The sequence below is a fragment of the Anguilla rostrata genome, chromosome 12, assembly GCF_018555375.3.
Source record: "Anguilla rostrata isolate EN2019 chromosome 12, ASM1855537v3, whole genome shotgun sequence".
In the NCBI taxonomy this organism is placed as follows: domain Eukaryota; kingdom Metazoa; phylum Chordata; class Actinopteri; order Anguilliformes; family Anguillidae; genus Anguilla; species Anguilla rostrata.
This window is the reverse complement of record NC_057944.1, coordinates 2,375,811-2,390,078: the sequence shown is the minus strand read 5'-3', so window position 1 is coordinate 2,390,078 and position 14,268 is coordinate 2,375,811. Positions and strand designations below refer to the sequence as shown.

The 14,268-nt window shown below is 41.3% G+C and overlaps 1 protein-coding gene across 5 annotated transcripts in view; it reads right to left on the bottom strand.

Moving 5' to 3' along the window:
• Window positions 1-309: 309 nt before the first annotated feature.
• Window positions 310-14,268, bottom strand: part of prx (periaxin) — a 43,812-nt gene continuing 29,853 nt past the window's right edge. For 2 of the 5 annotated variants that reach the window (XM_064303802.1, XM_064303805.1), the window contains exons 5-7: window positions 12,672-12,816; window positions 11,936-12,129; window positions 310-11,243 (exon numbers count right to left, since the gene is read on the bottom strand). In XM_064303802.1, the coding sequence (XP_064159872.1) occupies window positions 2,238-11,243; window positions 11,936-12,129; window positions 12,672-12,816 (9,345 nt within the window). In that variant the 3' untranslated portion in view covers window positions 310-2,237. The remainder of the gene's footprint in view (window positions 11,244-11,935; window positions 12,130-12,671; window positions 12,817-14,268) is intronic. The other 3 variants (XM_064303804.1, XM_064303806.1, XM_064303803.1) reach the window with 3 other exon arrangements.

Genomic DNA, 14,268 nt, shown 5'->3' with positions numbered 1-14,268 from the left:
AGAGAGTGGTCAATGTGTGGAATAGCTTGCCTGGACATGTAGTGGAGGCAGAAACACTGGGGGTATTCAAGGCCCTAACAACTTCTTTCGTTTTGGGCACATGGGACTTTGTTATGTCTAAACCATTGTTCCCCAGGTTAATATAGGTGGACTTTGGGACATCGCTGGGAGCAGAAGTAATCCCTTGTGTTCTCTTTTTGAGAGAGGCTGATAGAGTATGTATGCTTTGACTAGAAAAAACCTGCATAAAAATGGTCTCCACCTGAAAAAATATTTCATAGTTCATAAGCAAAGAAAGGACACAATACATTAAGAATATTAAGTTTTAATACTTTGTATTCTTTTTTAAATGTTATTTCAAAATGCCACTTAAATTACATATTGCTTCAAAAAGTGCCTTCCATGAAAAGCCAGTACACAAAAACGCTTTCAGAAACATGCTACTGAGCATGAAAGCACTTGTAATAATCTCTCTATACATACACATACTGTTAAACTGTGTTACTGAACTGCATGAAATCCATTCCCACAGTTGATCATACTATTTACTAAGTCAACGCTGATGTTCAGTTTCAGTGTAAGTGTTCAACAAGGTTAAGAGCGTTTGCTGACTGGAAGATGAAACAGGATTACAGAGCTTTCTCTTGCACGGTTCCACTCAGTAAATATACTGATTATCCTGCAGTCTCCAAGTGAAAAAGGAAAAGAAGGCAGCTTGCGGCGTGATACAAACTGCATTTGAGTAAACAAAGTGTGCAAACTTTCTTTTTAAGTTCATCCTGCAGCCCCAAACATGTCCTACAAGACTCAAGAAATCTTTCATATTTGGCAAATTAGCCTTTTATATGAGACATTAAGAAGGCACAATACTGTATTTAAGCAAACATTTTTAAACCACACTTTACCATAGAGAAAAGACCAGTTGCATTTTTACAATAACAAATATGTTCCAAGACTCACTGTGTCCATGATGGCTTATAGATTGATGTTAATTCCAAAACAAATCACACCAGGGGTATCACAGTACAAAGCCTCGAAACTGCATGAAAACTGAAGTTGTGGCTCACCTCATGATATAATCACATGGAACCTTAAAAGGACTACTAAAATAGAACAGAATTTAAGAGACATCAAATAAATCAAAATCTTATCAAAATTACATGATAAAGCTCACATCATTGTCTATTTTCAGAGCAATGACCATGAAGACACACTGTTTATAGGTCTCTATGGATTTTCCTAGTATATTAAATTAAAGCACACACCACTATTGGTTAATGCCACAACATAACACTCCTTCAAAACTCATCTACTCATCACTTAATCACTGCATTTGAGTTTGGAGTTTATTCTGCTTATTTATATTTACAATTTAATGTATAAATCATCATCAAATTCATGTTTCCAAAGAAGCACATATAGTAAAGATCAGTAGCGGTCATAATAGGTGTGTGTGTATGTGTGTACATGCGTGCACGTATACGTGTGTGTGCATACATGTCTGTATAAAAGTATATGTGTGTGTACACACGTGTATGTATGCATGAGCGTGTGTGTGTGTGTTTGTGTGTGCATACATGTATGCATGAGTGTGTGTATGTGTGCATACATATATGTATGCATGAGCGTGTTAGTGTGTGTGTGTGTGCATACATATATGTATGCATGAGCGTGTTAGTGTGTGTGTGTGTGCATACATATATGTATGCATGAGCGTGTTAGTGTGTGTGTGTGCATACATATATGTATGCATGAGCGTGTTAGTGTGTGTGTGTGCATACATATATGTATACATGAGTGTGTTAGTGTGTGTGTGTGCATACACATATGTATGCATGAGTGTGTTAGTGTGTGTGTGTGCATACATATATGTATGCATGAGTGTGTTAGTGTGTGTGTGTGCATACATATATGTATGCATGAGTGTGTTAGTGTGTGTGTGTGTGTGTGTGTGTGTGTGCATACATATATGTATGCATGAGTGTGTTAGTGTGTGTGTGTGTGTATGTTTGTGTGTGTGCATACATATATGTATGCATGAGTGTGTTAGTGTGCCACAGGCTCCGTACAGTTTTTTTTTTGTAAGATTGACATTGGCAAGAGCGAGCAAACGGCAGCAAAACAATACAAATTAAAATAGAAAAAACATGAGGAAAAAGAACAAAATAAAGTGGTCGCTTATTATTTTTTTTCAGAAAATGAGAGCATGTTATTGCTCATTTCTTCATATTCTCTTTTCAGAAATGCCAACGTGAAGGTGAACTTTCAGCTTGGCTAGTCCCAGGTTCCTTTTTTGTGTGTTTGGACGATTTTGTTAGCACCGCCACAGTGCCTTTCTTAGATGTGGGGGCAGCCTGTTCCTCAGAGGTGTGGGGGGAGGAGAACCCCACACTGGGCAACTGTATCCTGATTCCTGTGGAGGCTTCATCTTCCCCAGGGCACTGGAGGGAGGATTTGCTCCCCTGGGGTGAGCTTTCTGGAGTGATGTGCAGGATTCCTGTGGACAGAGGGCTCAAGCTGAACTTGGGGACCTTAAACTGCGGTGACTTTTTGCTATCAGTCTCCCTCCTGCTTCCACTCGTTCCATCCGCGTCAGCGCGCTCAGCCTTCGCCTGCCCTTTTAGTCTCCCAGAGACAAAGCCAATGGAGATCTTGGGAACAGGTGACTCTGAACCTTCTCGGTCTCGGAGCATCTCCATCCTGGCTTTGGAGGACACCACTTGATCTGGTTCCTCCTCCTCATTTTTCCCTGCCTTTTTCTTGAACCCGGGTAAAGCAATTGTGGATGATTTGTTCTTGCTTCCATTTTGTTCCTCATCAGTTCCCAAGGAATCATCCTTTTTGACTAGCTTCATGTTCATCTCAGTGTCGTCTTCTGCCCCGCTGTTTCTGGAGTACGGGGAGGTGAACTCAATCTTGGGGAGCTTGAGCTTCCCAAATTTGGTTTTGTCTTCCTTGGATCCATTCTGGAATGCAACATCTTTCTCACCATTGACACTGGGTCCAGCAGCCACATCAAAAGAGCCAGTCTTTCCTGAAGAGAAGGTTACTTTTGGCATTTTTATTTTGCCTCCCTTTGACTTCCCATCCTCATCTTCCTCTCCATTCATGGCTTTGTCCTTTGAGCGTGATTTTTCAAAACTTGGCTTCATTTTGATCTTTGGCACTCTCATTTCTTCTGGAAAGCTTACAGATATATCAGACTCATCTGTGTTTGGGTTTACCAAAACAAATACTGCTTTCTTCACTTTTGGCATTTTAGGACCTTCATATTCATTTTCATTTTCAGGTACTTTCATTTTAACAACAGGTCCTTTTACTTTTGTATCTGGCACTTTGATATTTGCTGTTGCCTCAGGTCCTGTGATGGTAGGCAGAGCAACCCCAAACTTTGGTATTTTAATTTTATTTTTCTTGTCTGCATCACCATCTGTATCTTCATCTTCAACTTGTGAGGGCCTGATGTCAAAGTCTAAAATCTTTGGGGTCATAATTTCAAGTTTTGGAAATGAAATCCCATCCTCTGAATCAGAATTAGGGGCTATCAATTCAGTTGAGCCAGATTTATCTTTGAACCCCACAGTTGGCAAGGAGATTTTGGGCATTTGAAGCCTAATCCGTTCTTTATCCTCTAGAGGGCCCAGGTCAATATCTGTACCTTTCATGTCAGTCTCTCCTTTTATCTTAGGACCTGAGATCTCCAAATCAGGTACTTTGAATTTGGGCAATTTCCCGCTTATTTCTGGACCATGTATTTCAGCTTTAGGTGTAGAAAAACCCACATCTGGAAGATTAATTTGTGGCATTTGGAATTTAGCTTCCCTGCCTTCCTTATCAAAATCTTCTCCAGGACTCTCAGCAGCCTTCATCTTTGGCATTCCAATTTTAAACTTCGTACCTTTAATCTTTGGACCTTTTATTTTACCATGGCTGGTAGATGTGTCCATGTCTAAATCAGGCAGTTCAATCTTTTTCCTTTGTTTTCCTCCATCAGCTTTTGGTAAGTTTATGTCTAACTCTAGATTGCCTTTTGGACCCTTTATGTCTATCAATGGCATTTTTATGCCTTGATGTTCTGCCTTCCCTTTTGCTAAGTCAATCTGAAGTTCACCCGATCCATCAGCATCAAGAAGCTTTCCTTTTGGAACGGATATATCTACCTTTGGCGTTTTAAATGTAGGCATTGTAAATTTGCCTCCATCTCCCTCAACTTCCATGTCTGGAACATTAATATGTCCAGATTGTCTTTTTGGAACTGATATATCTACCTCTGGCATTTTAATTTTTGGCATCTTAAATTTGCCACCATCTCCACCACCTTCAATGCTTGGAAAATCAATATTTCCAGAGTGTCTTTTTGGGACTGATATATCTACATCTGGCATTTTAATTTTTGGCATCTTAAATTTGCCGCCATCTGCCTCAGCATCCATGCTTGGAGCATCAATATCTCCAGATAGTCTTTTTGGAACTGATATATCTACCTCTGGTATTTTCATTTTTGGCATCTTAAATTTACCATCATCTCCCTCAATGTCAATGCCTGGAACATCAATATCTCCAGATTGTCTTTTGGGAACTGATATGTCCACCACTGGCATTTTAATTTTTGGCATCTTAAATTTACCCCCATCACTCTCAGCATCAACATCTGGAACATTAATATCTCCAGCTTGTCCTTTTGGAACTGATATGTCTATTGTTGGCAGTTTAATTTTAGGCATCTTGAGTTTACTTTCATTGCCCTCAATATTTACATTTAGCACATCAGTTGAAACCTTTGGTTTTGAGACATCTATTTTTGGACCTTTTATTTTGATATCCTTTTCAAAATTATTTTCTTTGGATCCAGAGATGCTGACTGTAGGTAAAGTGACTTTGGGCATCTTCAGCTTGAAGTCAGGTTCATTAAATCCTCTTTCAGCTTCAGTGCCATGTGTTTTGGGAAGGGCTACATCAAGGTCAATTTTTGGGACTGATATGTCAATAGTGGGCATTTTGGGGATTTTCAGATGACCTTCATAACCTTTAATATCAGCTTCAGACACATCTACTTCAGCTTTCGGGAGTAAAACCTCACCCTCGGGTAGCTTTGTTGTTGGCAGGGAAATCTCAACAGATGGCATTTTTACCTTCCCTTTGGTGTCCAATTCTGCATCAGGTGCACATATATCAAGGCCACCTTCCTTATTTCCAGATTTAGGCATAGAGAACTTCGGCATTTTGATCGTGACATCTGGAGCTTGAAGGCTACTTTTAAATTTGTATTTTGTTTTATCCTCTGGTAATTCAAAATCTATCTCTGGCTTTTTAATTTTCACCTTTTCATTGAGCTTAGCTTCTGGTACACTAATTGTGGCTTCTCCCTCTTTCTTCAATATCCCAAAACCTGGAATTTTCATTTTAGGCATCTTAACTCTACCTTTTACCTTTCCGTCAGACCCTATTTCAGCTGATGGTTCTCTGACTTCACTTTCTAGCCGCGGAGGGCTAATTCTAATGTCTGCTCTGGGACCTTGACCTTCTATGTCTAAATCTCCTTTCTTCAATTTGCCTCCAAATTTGGGAAGAGAAAACTTTGGCATTTTTAGGGAGACATCTGGAACTTCAAAACTTGCTCCAGAAGAGGGCCTGCTGCCTTCAGCTTTTAGCAATTCTATCTCTTCCCTGTCATCACCTTTAGATTTAGATAATCCAAAATCCAGGTTAACTTTAGGGGCAGTTATGTCTACTGTTGGAAGTTTCACAGTGGGTATCTTGAAATTTCTACCAGCACCATCAATGTCTACATTAGGTCCTTGTAATGTGATCTTCCCTTTGTGAGAATCCTTTAAATCCAAGTCTGGACTTTCAATGTCAAGTTCTGGAGATCTGAGCCTAATTTCATTTTCATTTCCAAATTTGGGAAGTTTTGGCATGTTAATTTCAAGACTTGGGCCTTTTGGAAATTTCAAATCTCCTTTGAGCTTGAGGTCATCTTCCACCTGCGTGTCTTTGCCTTTAAATCCAAAGTCTGGCATGGAGATATGAGGCATTTTTAGATCAATGTCAGGAATGTCAAAATGACCCAATGGTTGGGAGGCACTCAATCCCTTGTCCAGGCTTGCATCTTGTTTGCCTTTTGGCAGGCTTAAATCAAGGTTGAACTTTGGCATATCAATATCAATCGTCGGCATCTTAACAGATGGAACGCTAAGTCTTGCATCAGTTGTGTCCTTATCCCCCATGTGAATCTTGACGCCTTTGATGTCAGGTCGCTCCAAGTCAATGTCTAAATCTGGTGACTTGATTTTGGGAAGAGAAATATCAAATGTGGGCATTTGAAATTTACCCCCTTTACCACCATGACCTTCAACATCAACTTCACCTTCTGGCATTTTTCCTTTTGGAAGTGAAAGGTCAATTTTGGGCATGTGCATCTTGCCACCTTTGATGTCAGGTCCTTTCATGTCAATGTCTACATCTGGTGCCTTGATTTTGGGAAGAGAAACATCAAATGTGGGCATTTGAAATTTACCCCCTTTACCACCATGGCCTTCAAAATCAACTTCACCTTCTGGCATTTTTCCTTTTGGAAGTGAAATATCAACTTTGGGCATGTGCATCTTGCCACCTTTGATGTCAGGTCCTTTCATGTCAATGTCTACATCTGGTGCCTTGATTTTGGGAAGGGAGATATCAAATGTGGGCATTTGAAATTTACCCCCTTTACCACCATGGCCTTCAAAATCAACTTCACCTTCTGGCATTTTTCCTTTTGGAAGTGAAATATCAACTTCGGGCATGTGCATCTTGCCACCTTTGAAGTCAGGTCCTTTCATGCCAATGTCTACATCTGGTGCCTTGATTTTGGGAAGGGAAATATCAAATGTGGGCATTTGAAATTTGCCTCCTTTGCCCACATGTCCTTCAACATCAATTTCGGCTCCTGGCGTTTTTCCTTTTGGAAGTGAAATATCAACTTTGGGCATGTGCATCTTGCCACCTTTGATGTCAGGTCCTTTCATGTCAATGTCTACATCTGGTGCCTTGATTTTGGGAAGGGAAACATCAAATGTGGGCATTTGAAATTTACCCCCTTTACCACCATGACCTTCAACATCAACTTCACCTTCTGGCATTTTTCCTTTTGGAAGTGAAAGGTCAATTTTGGGCATGTGCATCTTGCCACCTTTGATGTCAGGTCTTTTCATGTCAATGTCTACATCTGGTGCCTTGATTTTGGGAAGGGAAATATCAAATGTGGGCATCTGAAATTTGCCTCCTTTGCCCCCAAGTCCTTCAACATCAATTTCGGCTTCTGGTGTTTTTCCTTTTGGAAGTGAAATATCAACTTCGGGCATGTGCATCTTGCCACCTTTGATGTCAGGTCCTTTCATGCCAATGTCTACATCTGGTGCCTTGAATTTGGGAAGGGAAATATCAAATGTGGGCATTTGAAATTTGCCTCCTTTGCCCCCATGTCCTTCAACATCAATTTTGGCTCCTGGCGTTTTTCCTTTTGGAAGTGAAATATCAACTTCGGGCATGTGCATCTTGCCACCTTTGATGTCAGGTCCTTTCATGTCAATGTCTACATCTGGTGCCTTCATTTTGGGAAGGGAGATATCAAATGTGGGCATTTGAAATGTACCCCCTTTACCGCCATGGCCTTCAATATCAACTTCACCTTCTGGCATTTTTCCTTTTGGAAGTGAAATATCAACTTTGGGCATGTGCATCTTGCCACCTTTGATGTCAGGTCCTTTCATGTCAATGTCTACATCTGGTGCCTTCATTTTGGGAAGGGAAATATCAAATGTGGGCATTTGAAATTTACCTCCTTTACCACCATGACCTTCAACATCAACTTCACCTTCTGGCATTTTTCCTTTTGGAAGTGAAAGGTCAATTTTGGGCATGTGCATCTTGCCACCTTTGATGTCAGGTCCTTTCATGTCAATGTCTGCATCTGGTGCCTTGATTTTGGGAAGAGAAATATCAAATGTGGGCATCTGAAATTTGCCTCCTTTGCCCCCAAGTCCTTCAACATCAATTTCGGCTTCTGGTGTTTTTCCTTTTGGAAGTGAAATATCAACTTCGGGCATGTGCATCTTGCCACCTTTGAAGTCAGGTCCTTTCATGCCAATGTCTACATCTGGTGCCTTGATTTTGGGAAGGGAAATATCAAATGTGGGCATTTGAAATTTGCCTCCTTTGCCCCCATGTCCTTCAACATCAATTTTGGCTCCTGGCGTTTTTCCTTTTGGAAGTGAAATATCAATTTCGGGCATGTGCATCTTGCCACCTTTGATGTCAGGTCCTTTCATGCCAATGTCTACATCTGGTGCCTTGATTTTGGGAAGGGAAATATCAAATGTGGGCATTTGAAATGTACCCCCTTTACCGCCATGGCCTTCAATATCAACTTCACCTTCTGGCATTTTTCCTTTTGGAAGTGAAATATCAACTTTGGGCATGTGCATCTTGCCACCTTTGATGTCAGGTCCTTTCATGTCAATGTCTACGTCTGGTGCCTTGATTTTGGGAAGGGAAACATCAAATGTGGGCATTTGAAATTTACCCCCTTTACCACCATGACCTTCAACATCAACTTCACCTTCTGGCATTTTTCCTTTTGGAAGTGAAAGGTCAATTTTGGGCATGTGCATCTTGCCACCTTTGATGTCAGGTCTTTTCATGTCAATGTCTACATCTGGTGCCTTGATTTTGGGAAGGGAAATATCAAATGTGGGCATCTGAAATTTGCCTCCTTTGCCCCCAAGTCCTTCAACATCAATTTCGGCTTCTGGTGTTTTTCCTTTTGGGAGTGAAATATCAACTTTGGGCATGTGCATCTTGCCACCTTTGATGTCAGGTCCTTTCATGTCAATGTCTACATCTGGTGCCTTCATTTTGGGAAGGGAAATATCAAATGTGGGCATTTGAAATTTACCCCCTTTACCACCATGACCTTCAATATCAACTTCACCTTCTGGCATTTTTGCTTTTGGAAGCGAAAGGTCAATTTTGGGCATGTGGATCTTACCACCTTTGATGTCAGGTGCTTGGACATCAAGGTCTACATCTGGTGACTTGATTTTCGGAAGGGAAATATCAAATGTGGGCATTTGAAATTTGCCTCCTTTGCCCCCAAGTCCTTCAACATCAACTTCACCTTCTGGCATTTTTCCTTTTGGAAGTGAAAGGTCAATTTTGGGCATGTGCATCTTGCCACCTTTGATGTCAGGGCCCTCAAAACCAATGTCTGCATCTGGTGCCTTGATTTTTGGAAGAGAAATATCAATTGTGGGCATTTGAAATTTGCCTCCTTTGCCCCCATGTCCTTCAACATCAATTTCAGCTCCTGGCATTTTTCCTTTTGGAAGTGAAAGGTCAATTTTGGGCATGTGCATCTTGCCACCTTTGATGTCAGGGCCCTCAAAACCAATGTCTGCATCTGGTGCCTTGATTTTTGGAAGAGAAATATCAATTGTGGGCATTTGAAATTTGCCTCCTTTGCCCCCATGTCCTTCAACATCAATTTCGGCTCCTGGCATTTTTCCTTTTGGAAGTGAAAGGTCAATTTTGGGCATGTGCATCTTGCCACCTTTGATGTCAGGCCCTTTCATGTCAATGTCTACATCTGGTGCCTTGATTTTTGGAAGGGAAATATCAAATGTGGGCATTTGAAATTTGCCTTCTTTGCCCCCAAGTCCTTCAACATCAACTTCACCTCCTGGCATTTTTCCTTTTGGAAGTGAAATATCAATTTTGGGCATGTGCATTTTGCCACCTTTGATGTCAGGGCCCTCAAAGCCAATGTCTGCATCTGGTGCTTTGATTTTGGGAAGAGAAACATCAAATGTGGGCATTTGAAATTTGCCTCCTTTGCCCTCAAGTCCTTCAACATCAACTTCACCTTCTGGCATTTTTACTTTTGGAAGTGAAATATCAATTTTGGGCATGTGCATCTTGCCACCTTTTATGTCAGGGCCCTCAAAGCCAATGTCTGCATCTGGTGCCTTGATTTTGGGAAGGGAAATATCAAGTGTGGGCATTTGAATTTTGCCTCCTTTGCCCCCATGTCCTTCAACATCAATTTCGGCTCCTGGCATTTTTCCTTTTGGAAGTGAAATATCAATTTTGGGCATGTGCATTTTGCCACCTTTGATGTCAGGGCCCTCAAAGCCAATGTCTGCATCTGGTGCTTTGATTTTGGGAAGAGAAATATCAAGTGTGGGCATTTGAATTTTGCCTCCTTTGCCCCCATGTCCTTCAACATCAATTTCGGCTCCTGGCGGTTTTCCTTTTGGAAGTGAAATATCAATTTTGGGCATGTGCATCTTGCCACCTTTGATGTCAGGCCCCTCAAAGCCAATGTCTGCATCTGGTGCCGTGATTTTGGGAAGAGAAATATCAAACGTGGGCATCTGAAATGTACCCCCTTTGCCACCACGGCCTTCAACATCAAATTCTGTCTCTGAAGTTTTTCCTTTTGGAAGTGTAATATCAACACTCGGCATGTGAAATTTGTCTCCCTTGATGTCCACTTTAGGTCCTTTGATCTCTCCTTTGCCCTTGCCTTCCATTTTAGAGTGAGGTAAGCTTGCTTCTCCTTTTCCAGTGGGCAGCCCTAAAGAAAATTCAACTTCAGGAGGTTTGAACCTCAACCCTTCTTTTTCCTTCACTTCCTTATCAGGCAAGTCTGCGTCCTTTCTTCCAGATGGAAAACCAAATTCTACTGACGGTGGCCTAAATTTACCTTCGGGTGGCTCTATGTTCCCCTCTGGTGAAATTAAGTCCACTTTGGTTTTCTTGGTTTTTGGAAAGGTGATCCCAAACTTTGGGGCCTTCCCTCTGGCTTTGACATTGCTTATAGGCTCTTCCAGCCTAATCCCGCCCTCTGGTACTGTAACATCCACCTGCCCCTCTGAGGCATCCACACCAGCACTATCCTTCATCCTCATTCTGGGGAACCTAATCTTCCTCTTCTTCCTGCCTGCAGTTAACAATCCTCCTGACAACTCTGGCTCGGACAGTTTCAGCCCTCCTTCTGCTGAGGCCTTCCCACCCTTCTTCAACTTGTTGAATTTGGGGAAGGCAAACTCCACATCCACAGGACTGAGCTCTGTCTTAGCTGGGGAACCCTCTGCCTCCAACTCTGATCCAGCGCTTGCTTTCTTGTTTTCTTTCAGTCTCTTCAAGCCAAATCTACCACCTCTTTTTTTCTTCACCTTGAAGGGCTTGATGCTCTTGACGCTCTGCAAGACAAATTTCAGTATGTGTAAAACTTATACTACCTGAATCATGGATTGCAAGAACTTTGATGATACCCCCCATTTTTATCACTGTAAAACTCTGCTAATATACAGCATAATAAAACCTGATTATATATATATATATATATATATATATATATATATATATATATATATATGTACGTACACACACAACATATACTGTGATCACACAATGCACCTATGGTAAAGTACAGATTCATAGCTTTTATTATCAGGTATTTTAATACATTTTGGTTTCACCAGGTCAAAATAACAGCACATGTTATACATAGCCCCCCCCCCCCCCTTCCCATTTCATCATGCCATAATATTTGGGACAAATGGCTTCACAGGTGTTTCTGGTAAGTCAGATGTGTTCAATTGCTTCGTAGTGCAAGTTTAAGAGAGCTTTCAGTATCTAGTCTTGATTCTAGGCTTTTGATTGCCTTTGGAGTTTGTTATTAGTGGAAGAAATAACAGTAGACAAGGCTCAGATAAACATTAAGAGTACTGAACGTCTTCAAACACAGTGTTTCCATATTCTGTGCTAGTACTATGTGTGTATGTGTGTGTGTGTGTGTGTGTGCTTAATCTTTCATTTTATTTTATCTTCACTGAAAGTTCATGTGAAATAATTCAAATGTATTAAACAGTGGACTTAAAATTATTCTTACCATTTTAGGCATCTTGGGTTTGGGTCCTTTCAGCTCAAGGTTGGCAGTGCCCGGAGATACAGCAACATCAGTGCCTGCTACTGTCCTCTTCAGTAAGAAGGAAACCTTGTATGGTTCCGCACATTGTAGGATCTTCAGAGCATCCTCGTACTTCACGTTGTCAAAGTACACTCTGGCACTCAGTAACTGATCCCCTGAAAACATACGCACATCATTACAAAGAGTCAAAGGTTCCTACTTCATGTGTCAGAGGCATGTCACAAACATGTGGATGCAAACATGCATTATATTTGTACCAAAAATGCACCAATAAGCTAATTTCACTGTTATTTCCGGATCAACAGTGATTGGTCCATGGGACTGCTACCACATCCCCTGGATCAGGACCTGTAGTTCAAGGTAAGTCTGCCATGCAAGCTTTGTTGTTTGCTGGAACAAAATTCCATTCACGAGGCATAATGTAGAACATGTGGGCCTTGAGAAGTAAATGAAAAAAAAACCCTGTACAAAACGTTTGAAATGTTTGTTAAAAATATTTACTCAAACTGTTTGTGAGAGTTTGCCTTGCACAAATAGGGTATATTGTATCTTTTGTATGTGTACAGAAGTCCATGTGCGCATTTGCTATTATCTTTGTTGTTTCCAATATGAAGTGAATGTACTATTCACCCCCTGCTCATCTCTAGCAGCTTTCTCTCACAGCTAGTCCATCACTGCAGTTCCACTGCTCTCGTACCTTTCTGCAGACTCAGGTGTTTGGCTGCAAGTGAGTCTTTCAGCACTTCTTTCACAAAAATGCCCCTCTGCCCCCCTCCTGTCACGCTGTAGCCACTGGCCCCAGCCTCCGCCTCCGTCTCCACGACAACCTCCACCAGTTCCTGCTGAAGACATGGCTGTTAGTAAGAGGCAGTGGACCTGACCAGTGGACTGCCATGTGTGGTGTCACTCCGTGTGCCAGCAGCTCAAGCAGTCAGTAGGGGGCGCTGTGTTCACAGTCCTTCAGAGCAGAAATTGCTGGGATCATGGGAATTATCAGATGGAAACTGGCCTGCGTTCGGTTCCACTGTCACACATTCTCTTCCCTTGCTCTCTTCCCTCCAGTGAGCTATTTTCTGAGTACATTTGTGATTTGCAACAAGTGAGTAAAACAGATGCACTGCAAGGGAGGATAGAGGAGGGACAAACCAAAATGGAACTGAATGGCCCTCGCAACCTATAAGTGCTACCCCATAGCAAAATCTGTGCCAAGGGAAAATAATTTTCTTATATGATTACTTTTATTCGTAGGAACGTTTATGAATAATTCATAGCAACCTTACCCTAATTTATGTTGAGCGATGATTAAACGCACCAGATGGTCTTATAAAAATGCTATCACCTGTCTTTGTGGTGCCTGCAGTGATTTAGAAAACCTCACTCAAAAACATAAACACCAAAACATGTATGCTAAAAGATCTGACAAGGTTCAATTCACAATTCTTAATCCTCCCTCCCCTCCCCCAACATGAGCTCATTAATTATTCACAAACCTTCCAAACTCATCCTAAAAAAAATCACCTCCTCCATGCACACTGACTCATCCCCTCCTTTTCATGTGTGGAGCATTGCATTGTGGGATTCCCTTCTTCGCTGGAACCTTGCATTTTATACCTTTGGTGGGAGGGAGGAAAAATGAAGGATTGAGGGAATGTAATTGCTCCCTCGTCTTTCATAAATTGGAACTGAACACCACTTGGAGTGGCTGCCATATTTCATCCTGCCATTTTGGGGATTCCCTCCTTGAAGCAAGGGAAGGGAATTTCAGGAAGAAAAGATAAAACTCAGATCCAAATGCAGCCCAACCCTTTCTTTGTGTTCCCTACAGTGTTTGGCATTAATATTGTAGATATGTAAAGTGCATTTTAGTTTTTGGATGGTAAATAAATATTTTTATTGATGTCTAATATGAACAACGCTCCTGAATAGAAATATACATGGCTCCCTCTAAACCTCATCAGATCTGGTGACTAATTCGATAGGTTGACAACACTGAAAAGTCACATTGTGTTGATTGGAGAATATTAAATTCACTATGTGGGGACCTGGTTTCTGGGACTTTATGGGGTGTTGTTCTGATCCTAAATTCTAAGTGGCAAGGTAAACTGACACACTGCTGAAAACCAGCGTGAAAGCACTAATGGAAGAGGGTTTCAGGCTGAGAAAAATATGTGAGCAATGTGCAAAAGAAAATGTGATCCACAATAAAACACATTTTTGTGTTGGTGTTTATAGAATGGCTGCCAGTGCTTCATACATGATTTGCAGTGTGGAGGTTTATATTCTGGGACCATTCC